Genomic DNA, 20,896 nt, shown 5'->3' on the forward strand with positions numbered 1-20,896 from the left:
ACTGCTCATCTGTGTCTTCTCTCTCTGACAGCTGGCTGTAGTGGCTCCCTGAGGATCAGACCAGTAGCAGTCCAGGCTTTGAGCTTTTGATGGGCAGGATTTTTTTGGGGGGGGAAGGTTGTGCGAGTCCCAAACAGCTGTCTGTCCTCATCCCATGAGGCTTTTATTTCATCCTTATCTTTCATACTGACCAGATCTCCCCTGACTCCAAAGTGAAAGCTGGAGGTCTGACTCGCTTTTTGCAAAAGGGCCTTTTAAACTGAGGCTGGAAATGAGATCATATTGAAAAATAATTATTTTTCTTGTTAAAATAGAAAACATTTGCAGGTTTCAGCTGCTGAAATGTAAAGGTTTGCTGCCTCTCTCTGTTTTATATCATCTTAAATATAATAATAACTATAATGCCTGCCGAGGAAGTTTGAGCTTCATTATCTAAATTTTTATTTACCAATTTGTGCATTTTATTTTTTGTATTAACTCATAGGGAAAATGTCTTTATTTCTATAAAGTAAAACACAAATATAATGGAATTTAACTCCGTAAAACCCTGAGACATCCTGTATTGTTTTTACACTTTGATTCTCCTTTAGACCAACTTTTATTATTTAATATTATCTCTGCTGAGTCCACATATATACTAGTAGAGGCCAGATATGCTGCTCTGTCACCTTTTATTTGGGGAAGTAACTTTTTGTAAATTTGCATGTGGCACCTTTTTGCATTAATAATACATTTATACATTGGAATTTTTTAGAAAATATTCTTGTATTTTATATGTTTTTAGCAAGATTTCCGCTCATTTCTAAAACTTTTTGCAAACTAAAAACACACCACACATATCTGTGTTTCAGAACTTTTAGTAGAGCCCGACCAGTGTTGGATTTTTGGGGCTGATACAGAATTTTACGAGTAAAAAAGTCAAAATTCAATTTAATGGCTGTGCATGTAATGTTTGAGTTATATATAACTATTATATTATATATATATTAACAATGTTATTAAATTTAAAGCAATGCATTTTAAAAAGTAGTTGAATGAAGACTCCAGCACTCTCTGCTCAGTTGTGACATGTACTCTGCTACATGTGCTGCAGAAGTGATAAGATACGTTGCTGTACTAATATTTTGTGCCACCTCTATTTTAAACTTAAGTGTTTAATAGTTATTATAACCCCTGTTGCACATGCTCAAGATCTGCCTGACAACCCACAGTTTTGTCAGTCGTAAACTTCACCAGCAAACATAATAAGTCACTCTTTACATTGTTGTAGCTTCATAGATGCAGCTCTGACGTGAGAGCTGCAGGACTGGCTTCATCTGTTCCCTGGCTATTGATCTGGACGCCACACGTCGACATGCTGGCGAGCGTTGCCGTGATATCCTAACTTAATCTATACTGATTGTATTGTTGGTGTTTTCAGTGCTGGGCGGAGATGCAAGGGTCAGAAGACGGGTCAGAGAGGTCACGGAAGCAAAAGGTCTCCTTCTGTTGCCCAAACCTGTGTTGGAGAGTAAATGCAAATCATTACTGAGATTTGTTTTAACCAGCTGTATTGGTTTAACACTGAAAAATATACTAAAAGGTTTATTTTTGTGCACTATTTTGCTGGTTGATTATTTAAATCAAGCCATTTTTTTCAAGCAAAAGTGTCAAACATTTTCTGGTTTCAGCTTCAAAGTTCTGCTCATTTGAATATTTTGAGGTTTTACAAACTGATATTTTACAGATCAACAGGCCTGCAACTTATTATTACTAAGTATTAATAGCTTCTCATCATACTTGGGAAGTTAGAAAGAGCAATTATTTTACTTTTTTTATGACTAAAATGAATATTTGGTCATCAAAATACGTAATTTTCTGCAGACAAACAGCTAAATTGGCTGACAGTTGCAGCTCTAATTGATAATAGTAGGTTGGGGCCTTATCGCAGGTTAAACCGGCGCTGCAAAGAATCAATTTCATGCATTCAGAAATCCTCTTACTGACCTGTGCAGCTCAGCTTTGTTTTGCGGAGAAGCCTTCATCCTGTTGCTGCTGCAGTTGCTGGGAGCAGCAACACACCTGTTTGTCGGACAGATGGCCGACAGAGTGCTCTCCTGTCTGTCGCTGTGTTTGGATACGGCGCAGCCAGTCAGCTGTTGTATCTCCCCTCGCCGACCCTTATCTGACTCGGCAAGCTGACTCAGAACACATTTAATCAGGCGGCTGTTTTCCTGTTGAGCCACTAAAGCTGAAAGAACACTTATTTTACTTGGCAAGCGGGCCGAGAACGCACACGCTGGATTTTTTTATTTTTTTCTGCTGCCAAGATAAATTCTGTTGGATATTTGGCCTTATCGCTCTAAATGAAAAATTTCTGCTGGCAGACATGTCGCGCTCTGGTGAAACTTTGTGGCTGGATCTGTCTCCACAAGTGTGGTTTGGTAGATGCAGTTTGGCTTCCCGCAGCTTTCCCTGCAGCTAAATGAATTTAATTATCGATTCAGTTCAGTTATATTTATATAGCGCCAGTTCACAACACAAGTCTGGTAGGAGACATGTCTATGGCGGTCCAACGTGGGCCTCAACATCCACTGCATTTGATAAGATGAAAGTTTTCTCTAATTCTGACAACTTTATTTCTAATTTTAAAAAAAAACACTAATGAAGCCATTACTACTAAGAGCTAAAGGAACAGAACTCTCCCCAGAGCTGTGAGTCGCTGCCAGCTTGGCTACAGCGCAGAAAAGAAACCTGAGGTTGTTCTTGTTTTGCTCTATTTGTGATGAATAATGTGCGGTTGTAGCTTTACAGAAGGCTGCTTTCTTTAATCTGGTATTTTTTATACGTTTTCTTCCCAGGCTAAACTCTCTTTCATGATGTCTGCTTTAAAGAGCACCTTTGCAGATTATACTAAGGAGCTGATTCTGATTCAAAAGTGATTTCGAAGGGGCAACAGTGTCAAGTGTGCAACAAGACAATCAACCTGTGTGGGAGTGACGTTAAGGTGGCTGCTCTCCTTTGTGTTGCCACATTACTGGCATTTAAGGAAATAGTAGTGGAATCATTTTAGTTAGATGTTGCTACTGCATTATCAGATAGGCATCTACTGCAGCGGATTAATAATAAAAGCTCAGACAAAAGAGGATTTAGAGTAAATGCAATTAAGTGTTTCGTTTCATAACAAGAGTAGAGTGTGTTTGAAATAGTAAGTTGGCTATTTTGTATTTTGAGAAAAATGCTATTTGAGTTAAATCATGAATTCAATGCAGCGTTAAGCGTCTTTGCAGTTACATGAAAGTCACCCACTATAATTAGTGTTAAGAAATCAGAGTGTTTGGATAAAAACTCATTTGAGCGACATGAGACAACAAATAGAACTAGTTTTTGTGTCTTCCAGTTTGCGTGTAAGAAACTGAGAGTAAAGCTTTTAAACCAAGTATAAAGCAGTTTAGTTCTCAGGTTGATTAATCAGCTTGAGTGGAAGATTGCTGCCACTCCTCCTCCTCAGTCTGAGCTTTGAGAGATACAGCAGTTAAACGACCGAGATGTTGATTCGTTTAGACTCTGGTGTGTTTCATGCTGCAACCAGGTTTCAGTAAGACAATCAGATCATTAACCCTCTGAGTCTCAAGCAGTTTCTGTCACAGGTTTACTCACTGTGGGTTTCATTTTCACTGTAAGTCCAGCACCTCTATGGAAAGAGAACAATCATGTTTAGAAGTAGAGAAAACTCAAAAATGTCTTCAGTGCAGTGTGACATTTCTGATAAATGGTGTCATTGTGGTGACTTTTTTTCCCCAACGCCTTCTCAAACCCGCCAGCAGATTTTAGGGTTCAGACGGTTAAATGACAGATTTAGACGAGAGATCTAATATTTAACAATTTGCATTTAATTGGATACATTATTTCTTTATTATTTTTTAGATTTACTGGAATTGTGTAAATTGAATTTCTGGGAACCTGAAGTGAGACATGCAAGTATTTAAATTAAAGCTGAAAGGATGAGTTGATTAATTAAAATTATTCAAATGCTCTGCACGGGCTTCATCGTGACATAAAAGACAGAAAGGCAAAGATTTGTGCTTCCGAGTCATCTGCCCTAAGTGTGCCGTAACAATGCGGAGCAGGTCCCCTCCTCATACTCATTGGCACATAAAACTTTTTGATGTCCCTCACCCCCCCCACACACTTGTCCTTTTTTTCCCCCCCTTTCAGCCCGGCCACACTCTCCTCTTTCCTCTTGCACTCTCTTAAAGGCCACGCTGGTCTTTCAGGCAGCCTCGGCCCTTTTCTTTCCATCCAACCCCCTCCAACACCACCCCCAGCCCGAGACAAAGGGAGGAGAGTGACTGTGGCGCTCTGTAGCCAGGTGTTCTCCATTGCTGCCCCGGGCCGTAATAGCACCAGCCCTCACACTGCAGCTGCCCTCCCTAGCCTCCCATTGTGTGGCTCTATTGTTCGGCCGCCCACCCCTCGTTGATTCATCGGCCACACAGGGGAAGCCCTTTCAGGCCGGGGGGAGAGGAGTGTGTGTGTGCTGGTGCACGTTGAGTACGCGTGCCTTGGGGAAACTGGGTGTTGCAGGCATCTGCCCGCGGCCACTCCCCTCCTTCGTCTCCGCGCCTCATTGTGAGCCCCCTGCGCCTCCATTGGTGGAAAAGCAGCCACTCTAGACGAGCGAATGGCAGACATTGTTGGTCCATCTGTTCCGACGCTCATTGTCCAACTTGCCTGCTTGTGTGTAGAGAGAGGAGAGAGAAAAAAAAAATGCAGCTCTGGAAGACACTCAGACAGTGAGGACAGGCTGGAGTTGGATGCTCTGTGGTTTACCTGCAGCGGAGACAAACGTCGGATGCAGCTGATGCAGGAAGTTTCTTAGTTTCACCTGAAGCGTCTTCTCATCTGCCTTCAAGGATTTAATTATGTGGAAATGAGCTAATCTAATCCTTCATTGTTCAGTAATCTCTTTCTTCGTCTGGTAAGTGTAATTAATCTACCTATAGCTTGACATTTAAACTGAATTTTCACTTTTTTAGTTTGCTATTAAATAGAAAAACGTTTTTTTGTGGCTGCATTTTCTCTGCTTTTCTCTCACTAATGCTAAGACTATTTAAATGTTGCAGAGGTCCCATGCTACAGTGTTGTTGCTTGCATGACATGTTGGACCTGTTTAGCTGCAGCATCATGAGCAAAACCTGCTGACATACCTTCATACTTAATGGAATCTGTTAAATTTTAAAGAGAGGGTGCAGTCCACTTTCTCTGTCTGCAGAAAAGAGATGCAACTTGCAGGATGAGTTTGACACCAGACCCAGCAGTGACTTTAAACTGTCAGTCGAACCCCCAGATCACTAAAAATCTCAGAGTGCAGCCATGAGTGAGAGGACTTTGTGCCACTGTGCTGCACCTGCCTACACTTTTCCCTAAGTCTGCAGCTGTTACACCGACATTGTTCAGATTTCAGCGTGATCTGTGTTGATATGAAACTCGATGCATGAGGGCAGAGCGGCTTGTGTTGTGGGTCAAAGCAAAAGTTTGCATGTGTGCAACTTTCACATCTGACCGTGTGTCGTCGGAGTGTGTGTTGGTGTCTTCCTGTTGTGTGTGTGTGTCGGCAAGAGTGTTGTCTGCATGTGTGTGTGTTTGTGAAGGGGAGACACCAGTTGCGAGTCGTCCTCAGCAGACATCTGTTGCCCTGCTGCTGGCAGGGAAAGCCTTGTGCGCCATCTAGATGCACTCTGGCTGATTATGCCCCCCCGACTTTTTTTTTTTTTTTCCTTGTCCTTTTACAATAACTCTTGCACAGTATCGGGTATGCAGTGATGTACCAACAGACAACCCCCCTTTTCCCCTCCCAAACTGCCTTTCAAACCCATTCCCCCCCACCTCCACCCTCCTCCATCCCCCACTGCACACACTTGCACAAAGCTCCCACATACAAAGCGCTGTAAGGACTGTGTTACATATTCATTACTGCCTCCATCAAAGCCGGCATAGCTGCTGTGTGTGGGAGCCGGACCGCTGATGTTTGAAAGATGCACCCACTCAGCCTGGAGGTCTGGAGATGGTGCGATGAGGTCGCCGATGTATCTGTTCAGACTGATGTCTGAGTTGGGGATGCCACAATGCACTGGGGGCGTTTGTCTGTGGAGCTGGGGCCACATTAGAAGGAAATGCTAATTAGTGTAAAGACGCACATTTAACAGGCAGATTTGTGATGTTTAGGAACGCAAAGCACAGGATTATGATTAGATTTGACCAGCTTGTGAAAATAAAATCTAATGAGGTTAAAGTAGGAAGCAAGGAGCCTAAACTACAATAATGACAGATTTGACAATGACTGTGCATCATACGCTTCTGAGTTTAAATGTGTATTCAGTTTTAGTTTGCTTATGTTGGACTGCTTGGTCAGACAATGTTTTGTATAAGTCAGCGTGGGCTCTGAAATAGTGATGAGCATTTTTCCACTGTTGTCTGACACTCTGTAGACAAAGTGTTTTATCAATTAGTCAAAAAACAAACAATATGATTGATAGTAAAAATAATTAAACACTGGATGAGACTTATTGTACATTGGTTTAGTATTGTTACTGGTTGAGATAAACTGCTGCAGGGAAAATATTTTTTTTTTAATGCTTTGGTCAATGTCAAGCGTTTGGGATATTTTGCTTCCACATTTTTTGATGTGCTAGTTTGGAGAAACCCTCCAGAAAAACACAACAAGGTGTTTATTTTATTACACTTTGCCTGTTTGTGTTTGTAGATTTCAATTGAATAACAGATTTTTTTCTCATATTCTGAGCCAAAAAACCCACTTCACTTACATAAACCAAACTTAGAAGTTGTGTTTTACATTCTGGAGGGTTTTCATTTTTCTGTATGCCTGATTTTAAACCTTTTTCATTCGAAAAACATGTTTATTTTCTGTCTGACAGTATTTTTCTGATTTATGGAGCGATAAAAAGAAATATCAGAACCCCCTCTGTAAAAACCTTGGACTCTAATATATCAACAAAATGAAACAAATTTTAAAGCTGGCTTTATCCAATGTTCAGATATCTGTTCTGGCAACGAAGGCCGTTTTTTAGATTTCAGAAATACAAAAAAATCATTTTCCTCATGTAACTGGTGAAGTTTTACATTGGTTAGTATTTTCACTCTATTCACTTGGAGTGCCTTCCCTGAAGGCTGGGTAACATTTGAAATGTTAGATTCTAGTGCAGATATATTACATTGCTGTTGCAGATAAAACTAACATGATGGCCGCCAGCATGTAACTGGATTTTATATTGACACTGATGAAGAAACTGTATTTAATGAGGATCAACAAACAGTCTGCAGTTAATTCTTACGATTTGTTGGGATTACACAAAGTCTGTGCATGCTCTGAAAGTTTTAAATTCATTTCCTCGCACTGTTGTGTCTGCAGACTCTCAGTGTAGCTCGATGGAGGTGAAGATGTATTATGTTTGCATGCTTGACCGGACTCATTGGGGTAATGCCTGTTGATGCGATGCGTCTGCTCGTAGAGCCCATCAGCAGTGAGGAGTGTGCATGTAATGTTCCCAGTCGGCCCGCTCCCTCCACAGCAGCATGAGTCACTTTGTGAGGTAGATGTTTATGTAGCGATGGGCACCATCAACGCCCACAGCGGCTGATGCCAAGGTCCCAGTCTAATCACCCCGGCAGGTCTATTGTTGTCTTGGGTGGCAGAGTGGGTCGCCACTGAGACACACTTAAGCCCCATCCGTCCCCCACAGCAGACCTTTTTTTTTGTAATGTGTGTGTGTGTGCGAGGCGGGTCGCCGGCTGCAGCCTCTGTCTTGGCATTTAGAAGGGAAAATGCTTTCAACAGCTGTAGCTTAGCAACAGTAGCTCAGGCACGTTGCTAGGCAGCCCTTTTTCATAAAATGCACACTCACTCCACCCAATCAGCCCCCTCCCACCTGCTTTAAGTCACTTCCCCTTCCATCATGTGTTTGGTTCAGATAATGTGGGCTAGTCAAGGGTTTTCTGGCAACCAGGCTTCAGTGCTTCAAGCAGCGTCTACCTGCACATTTACATGTGTAGAATTTGCTAATCTTGTTTCCTCCCGGAGGTTGCTTATAGCAGAAAAGGGCTGTTTGTTTGATGACAACAGGAACGTCTGTGGATACTGAAACTCTCACTGACATCAATTTCATGTGCACTTACTACACCAGACTTATAATTTTGTTTCTGGAGCTCAACATAATATCATTAACTCAGATTAACTTTTCCAAGTCTCCCTGTAATTTGCAGCCGAACCTTTAGCACGGATCAGATTAGCCTAACTAGATACCATTTCCTTGGCGCTTGAATGCAATACGCTGATTGGCTTCGGAGCCCCTCAGTGTTTTAATGAGTGACTCCGCCGCCCCAGTGGGAAGAAGCATATGGGCTTTAATTACCAGGTAGAATGAGACGAGGGGGAAGGGGTTCGTCGGCCCCACGCTAACGGCTTGGTGCCCTTTTTTTCTAAAAAACAGTTCACCCTCTGTTGCCCTGTAGATTAATGCGCTGTGGCGTGGCGCTGTAAAAACACACTGAGGCCTGGCTTTTAAAAAACGCGGGAGTCCATTAATTAGGGTGAGAGGGCCCCATCGGCTCTTTGTGTCTGCCAGCCTGCGCCTCAGCAGAGTCCCCAACTGCACCAGACAGCCAGCCAGCCAGTCAGAGCCAATGTAAACAACATCAGCTCAGAGCTCTGTGGTGACATTTTCCTGAGAAAATAAATGTGAGAAGTCAGATTTTCCTAAAATGACAGTGTTGGCTCAAAATTATCATATAACAATACAGGCTGAATGCAAATTCTAATTTTGCAAATGACCTTCTGGTTGTTTCAATGCAGACTTCAACCCAAGGTTTATATCCAAATGTAAGTTTAAGTAGGGATTTACCCAGTTTTCCTGGAGGGTTCTGTGCCATCTCATCCTATATAACAACAGATTTGCATTTGAATATCATTGGGGATCAGTGGAGAAGAAAATGTTAAATACTGTGATTATCTGCTGCATTGCCCTTTTGTATCATTGTTCTGACCGCTTCCCCTTAAGCTCCACTATAATGCAGACTATGCTTTACAGTAATCCAGTGTTTCAGTGACCACATTTACTCACTCCATCCTCCTGTCTTTCTCTGATTTAGGTACCAATGAGTCGAGCTTTGTGAGCGGGCAGGAGTCAGCCCAGTGTGCTGGATGTCTGTGACAGATCCATGGGCCAGAAGGACCATGTGGAGGCAGGAGCAGGACATATCCTCGACCTGGGGCTGGATTTGGAATACCTCCACGTAGCAGGGGCTGACCGGCAGGCTGGCGGCGCTGACGGACCCCCTGCTATGGAGGAGCAGGGGGAGAACTCCGGCAACACCAGCACCGCCCATTCCCCTCCACCAGCCGCGTTGGAGGAAAACAGTGGGTCTGACACAGAGTGCAAGTCTGCGCTTTCTTCTAGCTCCGCCCTCGCTACAGGTACCGACTCGGATGGAGGAGAGGGAGGGTCCACTCACAGCAAGAACACCCACCAGCCGCTCTGTCGGACCCAGTGCGTGGACTTGGGCACCGACGGGCCTCCCGAGCTTCCATTGGAGCTTTCAGCAGAGCTTGAACATGACGCCCCTGCCCAGGCCCCACTCAGCTCTGAATGTGAGCACCCACCAGAACCTCCACCCAATCCCTCCTCATCAGAGCCAGCCTCTGAGGTTGGCAGCAAAGAGTACCAGGCTAAGCTGGAGTTTGCTCTGAAGCTGGGCTACTCTGAGGAGACAGTGCGACTGGTGCTGTCCAAGCTTGGCCCTGACACCCTTATCAATGACATACTGGGAGAGCTGGTCAAACTGGGCACCAAGTCAGACAGTGAGCAGCAGCCCGGGTCATTAGCCTCTACCTCGTCCACCTCATCTTCCTCATCCTCTTGTGGTTGTTCTGATTTGCTGGACAGCCAGCGGTCAGACTCACCCTGTCCCTCAGACTCTGTGTGTGACCAGGACAACCTGCGGCCAATAGTGGTGGACGGCAGTAATGTAGCCATGAGGTGAGCGATGCTTACAATCAAGACAGTCGCTGCACAAATGTCTGTTCTTGCTATGAAGACCATTTAAACATTAAAAGTTTAATTTACTATCATCCTTTTCCTCTTTACTGTGCTCTGTAGCCATGGCAACAAGGAAGTGTTTTCCTGTCAGGGCATCCAGCTGGCTGTCGATTGGTTCCTAGAGCGTGGCCATCATGACATCACAGTTTTTGTGCCTGCGTGGAGGAAGGAGCAGTCCCGCCCTGATGCCCCGATAACAGGTTAGTACAACAGCCTGCTTGACAGGAACACCCGCCGTGACATTTTCCTCAACCTTACAGTGCCACTCTCCTCCACAGATCAGGAGATCCTGCGTCGTCTAGAGAAAGAAAAAATCCTTGTCTTCACTCCTTCACGACGCGTCCAAGGTCGCCGCGTGGTCTGCTATGACGACCGCTTCATTGTCAAGCTGGCCTATGAGTCAGACGGCATCATTGTCTCCAACGACAACTACAGAGACCTGGCTAATGAGAAGCCCGAGTGGAAGAAATTCATAGACGAGCGGCTGCTCATGTATTCCTTTGTCAACGACAAGTAAGTGGGGGGTGGATTCGTGAGGTTTTGTAGGAATCAGATCTTGATAATTTGATGTAGAACAAAAAAGATTTTTTCTTTTTTTGTCATAGCAAGAAACTGTAGAACAGGAAGATTTGTTAGATTTCCAACTTTGTGACTGTCTATAAATTAATCATGTGTGACCTTTAAACTTGTTGTGAAAAACAACTACATCTAAGCTAAAATTGTGATATTTAATCAAATTTTTTTTCTACATGTCTCATAAAAAAGCAAAATATAAACCATTTACACTAATTACACTCTGTAAAAAGTAGAAGCAAGGAGATATGATTAACTCAGCTGTTACCAGAAGGCATGTTACAAATAATTGTAGACTTTTAAGCGCAACTGGGCTGAAGTACAGGCTGTCTTTCCACAGAGCAGATAGACAGACAAGGATGGAAGAATTATTGTTTGTGGCGTAACTTCAAAACAGAGATTTTTGAGAGTTCTCTCTACTTCAAGCCATAGTTGTGCTACAAGTGAAGGACTTTATATATCAATGAAAGTTTGACAGGAGAAACAAATGGCCAAAAATTGCTTAGGGTTCAAGAGGTTAGAGCATAATAGCTGAATGAAATTTGTAAAGTTATTTTTTAAGTAAAATCTCTACAAGATCTGACATTCTGATTAAAGAAACAGCACAACTGGCATTTTTCACTTGGATATAGATAAAGAATTACATTTTGTTTTATCCTGTCTATCTCCAGTTCACAGTTCCACAATCAAATTTATCTGGAGAGTAATAAAACTTTAAAGAATAGAAAGAACATCATCCTACTTTAACAATCCTAACTTTGTTAATCCTCTCAGATTCATGCCGCCTGATGATCCACTCGGTCGCCATGGTCCCAGTTTAGACAACTTCCTGAGGAAAAGACCTGTCATGCCTGAGCAGAAGAAACAGCCTTGTCCATACGGTAAGAACCCTCCGGTTGGGCACAGAGAACCCATTAGAAATTAAAGCTGGTTCTAAAAATCTAATTCCAAAGGAATCATTAAGAAATGCAAACTTCAGACTTCAGAGCCCCATAATGGTCACAGAAATGTTTTGATTTGCCTTTCCTTGCGTTAAGCTTAACATTACTTGACAGTTTGTGTTGGTTTAGCATGGCTAGAACACACTCATTTAGGGGAACACTTTGGAGATACTACAGACAAGAGAGACAATCGATCCATTTATCGCTCATTAGTCATTTTAAAAGGCAGATCTCAGACAGTATCCAGCTGCTGATAGTGAGCACAGCTGCAGCTGCTCTGCCTGCTGTGATGGTGAATCTGTGGTTGGATGTTTGGTTACTGTTCAGACTTCAGCTGCTGCTGTGGTTTAATCTGTGGCGCTACAGATATGTCCAGCTGTTACCATTTGTACCCATGCTGCTTCTATGACATATTTTTTTAGCAGTTCAGAAATAAAGCACCTTCAGCACAGTGCTTAGGCAGAAAAATTATCACTGCACCCATTAAACTGCTGCAAGTAGTCAGTCATTAAAAACAAATGTGTCACAACCATAATCCTAACAGTGGTCACAGTCACAGTGAGTGCAATGTTATCTCAAAGCTGCAGTGTTAGTCTGTTTCAGCAGCATTTGTTGAGAGAGTTACCAGCTCCTCTAGTTTTCTTTTTTAATGCAATGATGCAGTTTTGTGCCTGACAGACACAGCTGAGGGTGCGCTGACTCTCATCGTTCACAAACAGCAGCAGTCAGTGCACCCTTGTTTTTTATTGGTTGTAATGCTGACCACATGCAGCAGTAGTCTGTGTATAGGTGTGTATGGTATTAAAGATGCTGTAATCCTGAACTCCTAAATAAACACATATGTCATGGAAGCACCACAGCTTTAGATAGTAACATCTGGACATATCTGTAGCAGCTAAAGTCTGAACAATAACCACACATCCAACCACAGCTTCACCATCACAGTAGGCAGCATGGATCAGCCTTTTAAAAACAAACAATGGACAATAAATGTACCACTTACAGTGTCACATCAGCTCTCATTTTTCTAGTATTAGCAGAGCAATTCCCTAAACTGGCAGTGTGTTGTCACTAAACTGGACCAAAACACCATCTGTTCATATGGATCAGAGGAAATATAAAATCAATAGCGAGAGAGCATAAAAGTAGCCCACAAAATAGTCTCACTGTGACCTTTAGGCGGCTCTATGAAATAGATAACCAGGTTGTGGTAAATACACAGTAGGTGTTTGCAGTACGCTGTAAAATTTGTAAAGGAACCATTAATTAGAATTGAAATGAAAACTCTTTCTGACTTCTTTTTGGAACCAGTTCTAAGTTGAAACTTGTTCTCCATGCCTAACCATAATCTGACTTTTCAGTTAATGTGTTATTTGTCTGAATAAAAAATGTATAAACAAAGTAAAGATTTAAACAAAACTAGAATCTGTCAAATAATGGGATGTATTTGTTGACAATGTTTTCTCTACATTTACCTGTGTATAGAAACCCAGACACTGTTCTCTTTCTCCAGGAAAGAAGTGCACTTACGGCCACAAGTGTAAGTACTACCACCCAGAAAGAGGGGCCCAGCCTCAGCGTGCTGTGGCTGATGAGCTCCGTGCCAGTGCCAAGACCTGTGTCACCTCAAAGAACCAGGGGGACTCAGGGCTGGTGAAGAGCCACAGTGTGCCAGCTGGCAGCATTGAGGCAAAAAAAGGCGCCCCCAAAAGGCAGTCAGACCCCAGCATCCGAGCTCTGTCATACAGTGATGCTGAGGAGAAGCTGCTGGCGAAAGGGAGGGCGGAGAGCCAGAAGAGCAGCCTGTGTGGTGGCAGCACTAGTAGCAGTTCCAGCAGCAGCAGTAGTTGCACTGGGAGTATAACCATGTCTCCAGCCCCAGGAGGGCCCCCATCTGTGCTCAGCCTTCCACAGGACCAGCAGTCCAGAGCAGTGACACCTCATGGTATCCTCCCAGCCCCTAGTCATGACCTTTACCCTCACTGTGAGTCTCCAGACTTGAGCTACTACTCAGTAACACGTGCCTACTCTGGCCTGAGCCTCTCCTCCAGACGGAGCCCAGACTGTCGCTTTCCCAATGATACCGACCTGCGGTTAGGTTCAATGGGCTCAGCCGGCTCCGAATGCGGCAGCGAGAGCAGCGTCAGTTGCGGTAGCAGCTGTGACTCTTACAGTGAGCGGTCGTGTCCTGGATGCCCCTCAGACACCTTACTGGAAGACAGCGTCCATTTTGCTAATCCCCATGGCCGGCTGTATTCTCACCATGCCACATCAAACCATGAACTCTGTGGCCTTCATCCTGCTGAATACACAAACATCCCACACAGCCACACAACTAATCCAGGAGTACACACCTACCACCTGAGTGCAGCACGTGGGCAGAGCTGTGCTCACGATCAGCCTCCACCAGAGGCCCCACCGAAGCGCCCCCTCTACCCCCTGCCCCCTCATCTCCAACACCAGCCTTTGTCTGCACGTTCCAGCTGCCCAGGGGACTACCACTCCCTGCCCCAGTCCAACCCTCACCCCCCTGGCTCTCCTCTTGGCCGCTGTCTGGCCCCCACACGAGCAGAGAGTGTGTCCGACTCACATCTGTATGAACACCTTTCTACATCGCACCATCACCACCGGCCAAAAGCTTTGCCCAGCTGGGACACGTACTACAGGCAGCCGCCGCTGCCGCCATCCAGGTATGAGCCAACTACCTATCAGAGCCTGCCAGACACACGGCAGTCCTCATGGCACACTCCTCCGTGGGCACAAGACAGCTACACCCAGCACCACTCCTCTCACCCAGCTCTCCACCCGTCCCCGACACATTACCTAAGCCACCCACCACCTCCAGCCCACTCTCCTCACCCACCTCATCCGTCCAACACTCCTCTCCCGCCTTACCCACCTCACAGCTCTCACCTCACAGTCCCCTCCCACGCCCCTCCCTCCTACATGTCGCAGCACTCAGATTCACCTGCGCACAGCCGCTACGGAGACGTGAGGGAGAAAGTGTACATCAACCTGTGTAACATCTTTCCCCCGGAGCTGGTGAGCCGGGTGATGGCCAGAAGCCCTCACATCACAGACCCCCAGCAGCTGGCAGCTGCCATCCTTGCAGAGAAAGCCCAAACAGGCTACTGAAGAGTCAAGGAAAATCTAATCTCCCATCAGAAAACACAAACTTTAAGTGGTTTGCATCAGTAGCACTTGGAGTTTGCATGCCTGAATTATGCTACTGGATTGTCTGCAAGGAGAGCTTTTTCCTTTCTTATGACATTAATGAGACTATGCATAAGATTCAAGGACATATAACGCTGAAGATAATCCAAATCCAGCTCTGGTCACTGCGCAGCAACAACTAAATCAACTCAACTTTAACAGGTGTAGAGAGAGTGAGTCACTGGACGAAATCTGACTTTGAATCAAAGTGCAACGTGTGGTGATTGTTTTAGACCTACTCGGTTATTCAGTTTATTTATAAAGTAGCTTGATTTGTCTTTCACATGCAGGACTAGTTATGCATTCAATTCAAAAGGCACTTTTTTAGTTTCACATGGTGAGTTGGTATTGCATACATCAAACATGACTGATATTTAGGATTATTTACTAATTGCCACTACCTTTACGATCAGATTTCTATGGAATACGCACACACATTATGTTTATTACACACCAGTCTAATTATTTTAAAACCTGAGGCAAACAGTGTTCGAAAACATTCAGTATCTGATTTAAACAAACCAGATACTTGTCTGTGATTTTGGTTTTATTTGGCAAATCCTCATTTCAGTTACCACATGACAGTTTCAGACTACTATTTGACCAAGGTCTATTTACTATATGAATCTCTTTGTGTGTGTCGTGCGGCCGTTTGTGGGGTTTTTTCCATGTTGGTAAAAATAGGTGTTGGACAGACAGTCGTCTTATTTGAGATGGCGTCAGTTTTTTGGTCAGAGTTGTAGCTGTAGAGATGGGTGACCCTGTCGTGTGTACCTTAGTTTTAGTAAGGGACATCTCTCTCTCTCTCTTTCTCTCTGGCCCTTTATTTTGGGTCAACTCTGGTATCTGCTACAGACAGACAACATCTCGCCATCGGTAAACGAAACATGTATGTATTGTAAATATATTTAACAGATCCCTCTGCTGTGCTTTTGGCTGACAGCGTCTACTGATGTCTGTAGCAGATCCCAGCTGAATCCATGCTAGACAGAGAAAAACCTTGTTTGATACAAATTGTATCATTAACTAAGTCGCTGATGTTATATACAGTACATGGACTTGTTGATCCGTATCTATCAAACACTCTTGATGTATTGCTATATGATGAAGTGCATTGACAACAGTTCTGTTCCAATCGAGATGTTCCAACTTTTAATCTTGTGGAAATAGCTTTGAGACAATTATTTCAACTATGTTATGAACAAAAGGAGTCATGCGCCTACTATGTTTAGGCGTCACAACTTCTTTACCTGTGCTTTTGGGTTTGAAGCTGGCTTATTTTTTACAGGAGTGCCGATTAAATCGTGCGAGAAATATGCTTTGGTTTACTGGATAACTGCCCATTTGAAAACAGCAGTGAGTTTGGGGTCAGTTCATTTTTAAGCTTCTTTTTAGCCTGTTTCTTACATCAGGAAGTAGACGTCCCTTACAGAAACACTGTCAAACCATACTTGAAATAATAGAGAATTGATGTTTTGTCATTAACCTATCTATTGTTTCTGTTAATTCACAATTTGAGTGGACAGACCCCAACTAAGTTTTATATTTGGGTCAGTGTGATATCCCGTGGTGGCCATTTTGAAAGTCTGTAACACTCTACTGTAGCTCTGCCTGGAGGATTCAAAAATAGATTAAGCTGTTTTTGCCTTAACAAAAAAGATGCTACTTAAAACCTCTTAACAGCCACCAGGTTGCTAAACTAAGAAGTCTCATGCATGCATTTTGGCAGTACAGTTGTTCTGTTATAATTTAATTAATTTGAGTCAACAGGAGACAGTTTCATGAAAACAGGTGGATGTCAAGAGGTTACCTAGCTAAAGTGCTCGCTGCTTTCCTTTAGTCAAACCTGGAAAGTTTCTTTTAAAGATGAAATATTCTGACTCCTCAGTGCATGACTGGGTGATGGCTTCACAATTAAGAAATATAGAAAATGGGTGACACAGATTAAATTCTCGCTGCTGAGGCCACCCGAGCACTTATTAAGCAAATGCTGACGTTTCCTTGTAGTATTACACACCTGACTTGTTCAGGATGAAACCTTCCTACAGCCTACTGAATAGTGAAAAGCTAAATTTCATGCAGAAGTTGCACTTTTCTTACTAGGATGCAGCATTAAAATGGTAACCGATTTGATATAGTTCCAACTTCATTATGTAGTTTTAATCATCAGTGAATTAGTAAATATTGCTGTGCCATCTAAAAGACTTTTTCAGGACTGATATTGGTTGTAATCGAGGAAAAGTGTCAGATTATCCAGTACAAAACTTCATTAAAATATCCTTTTTCAATTGAGTTTTGTTAAAAAGAATAAACATTTGTCCTTTAGTGTGGATACGCTATTACTGGTGACGTGAAACCAATCAGATTAAGCTGTGGGCGGGACATTGGTCAAAACCACACAGCGGTCACTATAGACAGGCATTAGAGCCGAAGTATCGCTTTAAGTTATTTTTTTTAAACAGGAATTGATTTAAAAAATAATTCAGATAATCGGTAAAGCTGGTTGTACGTGGTCAGGTAGAGCCCTGAAGTGTAAAGTTCAAAATGGCAACCAAGGAACTAAAGTCGAGTGAGCTCAACATACAATTCATCACAAGCCAGCTACATAAAGCCCAATGGTTTCTTTCCTGTCCAACGTGTCACATTGTACAAATATGAATAGTTGTACAATAACACGTGCTACTGATGAGAGAGAACCTTTGTGTGTATTGAAGAAGCGCCTTCTCTCTGGCCTCCTGGCACTGTGTGTCAGCGTGGCAACAGAGCGTGGGCCCAAAGTAATGCCTCTTCATGGCATTGTGCTTATGACACATCCAATACTCTGAACTATGTTCAGCTAACTGTTATGCATGTTTGATTTATTTTGTTTCTGCATGTATTCTTGTGTTTACTTTGTGTTACTGGAAGCTTCTCTTGCTGTTACTGTGACATGATGCTAGTTGTTAAGACAAGACTAGGTTTACCTGTACACAATACTGGCTCGTTTTTTCTGCTTGTAAATTTTTCACTTCGTATCTCAGTATTGATTCCAGTACAGCACTCTTCTTTGATGTACAGTTATAAACTTGAGTGGGAATGCTATAACGCTTGAGATACACTTCAAGGGATCAAGATGCCTGTTGTGGAAAGTATCCCACTTTCCTTCAACAGGGCTTCCTTTGTAAGTGGGCTCAGCCGCAGAAAGTGATACGCTGACTTATGGGCTGTAGATATCACAAAGCAGTAATGGCTGCTCCACTCTACTAGAATGAAAACCCACTAGTTCACATGCTCTTTTGCCAGTAGAATAACAGTGTAACTAATTCAGTATTGTAACATTTTCAGCTGTAACTGTGATTGTTCATTAAAAAGAGTACTGCTATAAAACAAGTCTATATTCAGTTATTATGATTTTAAAGATTATTTAGAATTCTTGCTTAGAAAGCTCTCTGTGCTTTACAGAAATTATATACTGTAGCAGTGCTTGTATTATTTAACACCCTGAACTTTTAACTATTGATTGACCGCTGCAGTTGAATCACTAATGGCTCGTAAGTTGCACAAATTTTTAAATGTGGCAAATTATTTTGATGAAATATTACAATTTTAAGCTTAGATCGGGTTGCATGTTGGCATTTTTTAAAGATGTGTCTTTTCAACCTGCCAGCATATTATGGGGTTCAGAGAGTTAACAGTGGTTCTTTGCTGAGGAAGACCATTACAGTATTGAAATTCCATATCTCATAATAATAATAATAATAATAATAAAATGCTATAGTGCTTATCAATCATCACTATACTTGAGAGGACATCGGTGATGGCAATACTTGGTTTTATGTAATGACTAGAAGCTATAATATTAATATTAAGGCTAGTATTTTGTTAAATTTCACATCGAAAGTCAAGAAAAGCTAAAAAAACAAGATAATGAATAGAATAAGTTGGACTGGTGGCTGCAGCTCTATACTACACTTACTACACTACACTTTGGAAAATTAGGTTCCCTAAATTATCGAATAATACAATGTTTTATCTGCTGTATTGATAACTACCAGTGAATTGTGCAAATTCCTGCCCCATCAATTCATAAATATAAGGACAATATCTCAGAATCATGATTACCAAATGGACTGTGGGTCACAATCTTGTCATTTTGACTCAACTGTTCAAAGTGAATTTAGTGTTCTCAGTATTTCAAAAATAAAAACAAATATAGGCTAAAAACTAGGCTCATAGAATCCTCTGGTTTAAACATTTCAAGTGATTCAGTGACAGTTGTCAGTACACCAAATGGTATACAGCAAAACTATACCGTTAATGGCTAATTCAGCATTATAAGTCTGAAGCACGGCTCATTATGACCTTCCACAGTCATTTGTAATCAGGCTTGTAGTGGAAGCAGATGGTGTGTATTTTTAGCATGTGTTGTCACTGTAGTTTTGAAACGCTACATCTCATTAAAATCACAGCCCCCTCATCGGCTCATTTACCATCCCTGGGTTGAAACTAGAGCTGAAAGGAACAAGTCAATTGACAGTGAATTATTTTATAATCTACTACTGTTTTAAAGACTTTTGACTGTTTAGACAATGAATTTATCATTTCAGTCAATTTGCTGTTTAAGTGCTAAACATATCTGCAATGTGAGTATTTGCAAACTATTTTTAGATTTTTCCCCAGACATTTAAAGATACTATCTTGGCACAGCAAGATTTCAAGGCACATTATCACTTGTTTTCAAGACAAAGCGGTTGTTAAATCAACATAATTATTAAACTGGATCTGTAGTGAAACATGGAGACGGGGGGGATGAGGATGGCTCTTAGCAACAGGGAATGTCCAAACTGACAACATGATAAATGGATAAATGGATAAATGGAATAAACACAAAGAGATCCTTAGAAGAAGAGTCTTGACCAGAGGGTGCATGACCTCGAAACCAAGGGTGAGGTTCGCTTTTTAGCACAGCCAAGACAATGCTGGCAAGTCTCTCTGAAAAGTGAAAGCCTGTTCTTTAACTCCTCAGATAATATGCATAAAGAGCTGGAGATCAGTAGACCACAGTTCAATGGGACACATGACCAATCAAACACGACTGAACAGACAAGAATGGCAGAGAATTGGATAAAACGACAGATTAGGGCTGAACAGACGGTAAATAAATGATTTAGTTGGTTGACAAAAAGTAATCTCTAAATTAGTTTGAGATCTTTTAGTAAGAACAAAAAAAACTTTTACTGGTTCACATATGAACATTTTCTAGATTTGACAAAAACAAGATCAGCTTCAGATTATTGTAACAGGCACCTTTCTTTCACCATTTACTGACATTACACACCAAATGATTATTATTGCGGAAAAACCTTAGAAAAGACAGAAGGTGTAGCTGGAGGCGACTGAGTTGAAGATGCTATGATTTGCATTTAGACGAGGATGAACGGGATTAGGAATGCAGGGTTGCAGTTCAGGTTGGACGCTTCGGGGACAAACCGAGAGACTTGGTTTGGACGGGTGGAGGATTGTGAAAATGGAGCAGCCACGCAAGAGGAAAAGAGGAGGTTAGTGGATGTGGTGAGAGAGACATGCAGGTGGTGGGCGTGATAGAGGCAGATGCAGAGGACAAGAATAGATTCAAACAGATGATGCACCTGATTGAAGCAGCCAAAAGATGATAAATAATGGTTGGTTGCAGCATTATTAAGGATGCAAATCTGAGCGGAAGCAAGAAGAATCAAAGAGTCAGTTATTGCCTGTGACACTTCAACAACAAATACACAGTTGGTATGTGAATGAAGTTTTTTTTAGTTGATTCATTTGAAAATATTTCTAATTTTGTTTAATTTGAATCTATTGCCACCCCTATATCAATAATCAGCAGAATACAAATTGTCCAAAACACATGTTCAAAATTTAAAACTTTTATTTGTGAACCAATGAAATGGACTGCAATCCACCTGTGCCTTCTATCTTAAAGAAAACTAACATGAACATAAGGAAAAGAAAAAAACAAAACAAAAACAAAACAAAAGCAAAGCAAAACGTGACAGCTGGTGCCAGAGCAGGCATCATCACGGACGCTGGCTTCATTGGAGGGGA

The 20,896-nt window shown here is 42.3% G+C and overlaps 1 protein-coding gene across 1 annotated transcript; it reads left to right on the plus strand.

Annotated features, from left to right (window-relative positions):
* Positions 1-4,818: 4,818 nt before the first annotated feature.
* Positions 4,819-18,190, plus strand: LOC103356754 (probable ribonuclease ZC3H12C). Its single transcript, XM_008281030.1, has 6 exons — positions 4,819-4,960; positions 9,148-10,034; positions 10,155-10,294; positions 10,373-10,607; positions 11,442-11,548; positions 13,122-18,190. Exons 2-6 carry the CDS (start codon positions 9,217-9,219, stop codon positions 14,741-14,743), a joined length of 2,922 nt encoding a protein of 973 aa, XP_008279252.1. The 5' UTR covers positions 4,819-4,960; positions 9,148-9,216; the 3' UTR covers positions 14,744-18,190.
* The last annotated feature ends 2,706 nt before the right edge of the window (positions 18,191-20,896 follow it).

This window comes from Stegastes partitus, unplaced genomic scaffold (assembly GCF_000690725.1).
Source record: "Stegastes partitus isolate 25-593 unplaced genomic scaffold, Stegastes_partitus-1.0.2 Scaffold220, whole genome shotgun sequence".
NCBI classification, from domain to species: domain Eukaryota; kingdom Metazoa; phylum Chordata; class Actinopteri; family Pomacentridae; genus Stegastes; species Stegastes partitus.

Excerpts from the sequence above, each read along its gene's own strand:
- LOC103356754 (XM_008281030.1), top strand. The coding sequence starts at position 9,217 with ATGGGCCAGAAGGACCATGTGGAGGCAGGAGCAGGACATATCCTCGAC. Across the intron at positions 10,035-10,154 it reads GGCAGTAATGTAGCCATGAG|CCATGGCAACAAGGAAGTGT; the intron begins GTGAGCGATGCT and ends TGTGCTCTGTAG. Across the intron at positions 10,608-11,441 it reads TATTCCTTTGTCAACGACAA|ATTCATGCCGCCTGATGATC; the intron begins GTAAGTGGGGGG and ends TAATCCTCTCAG.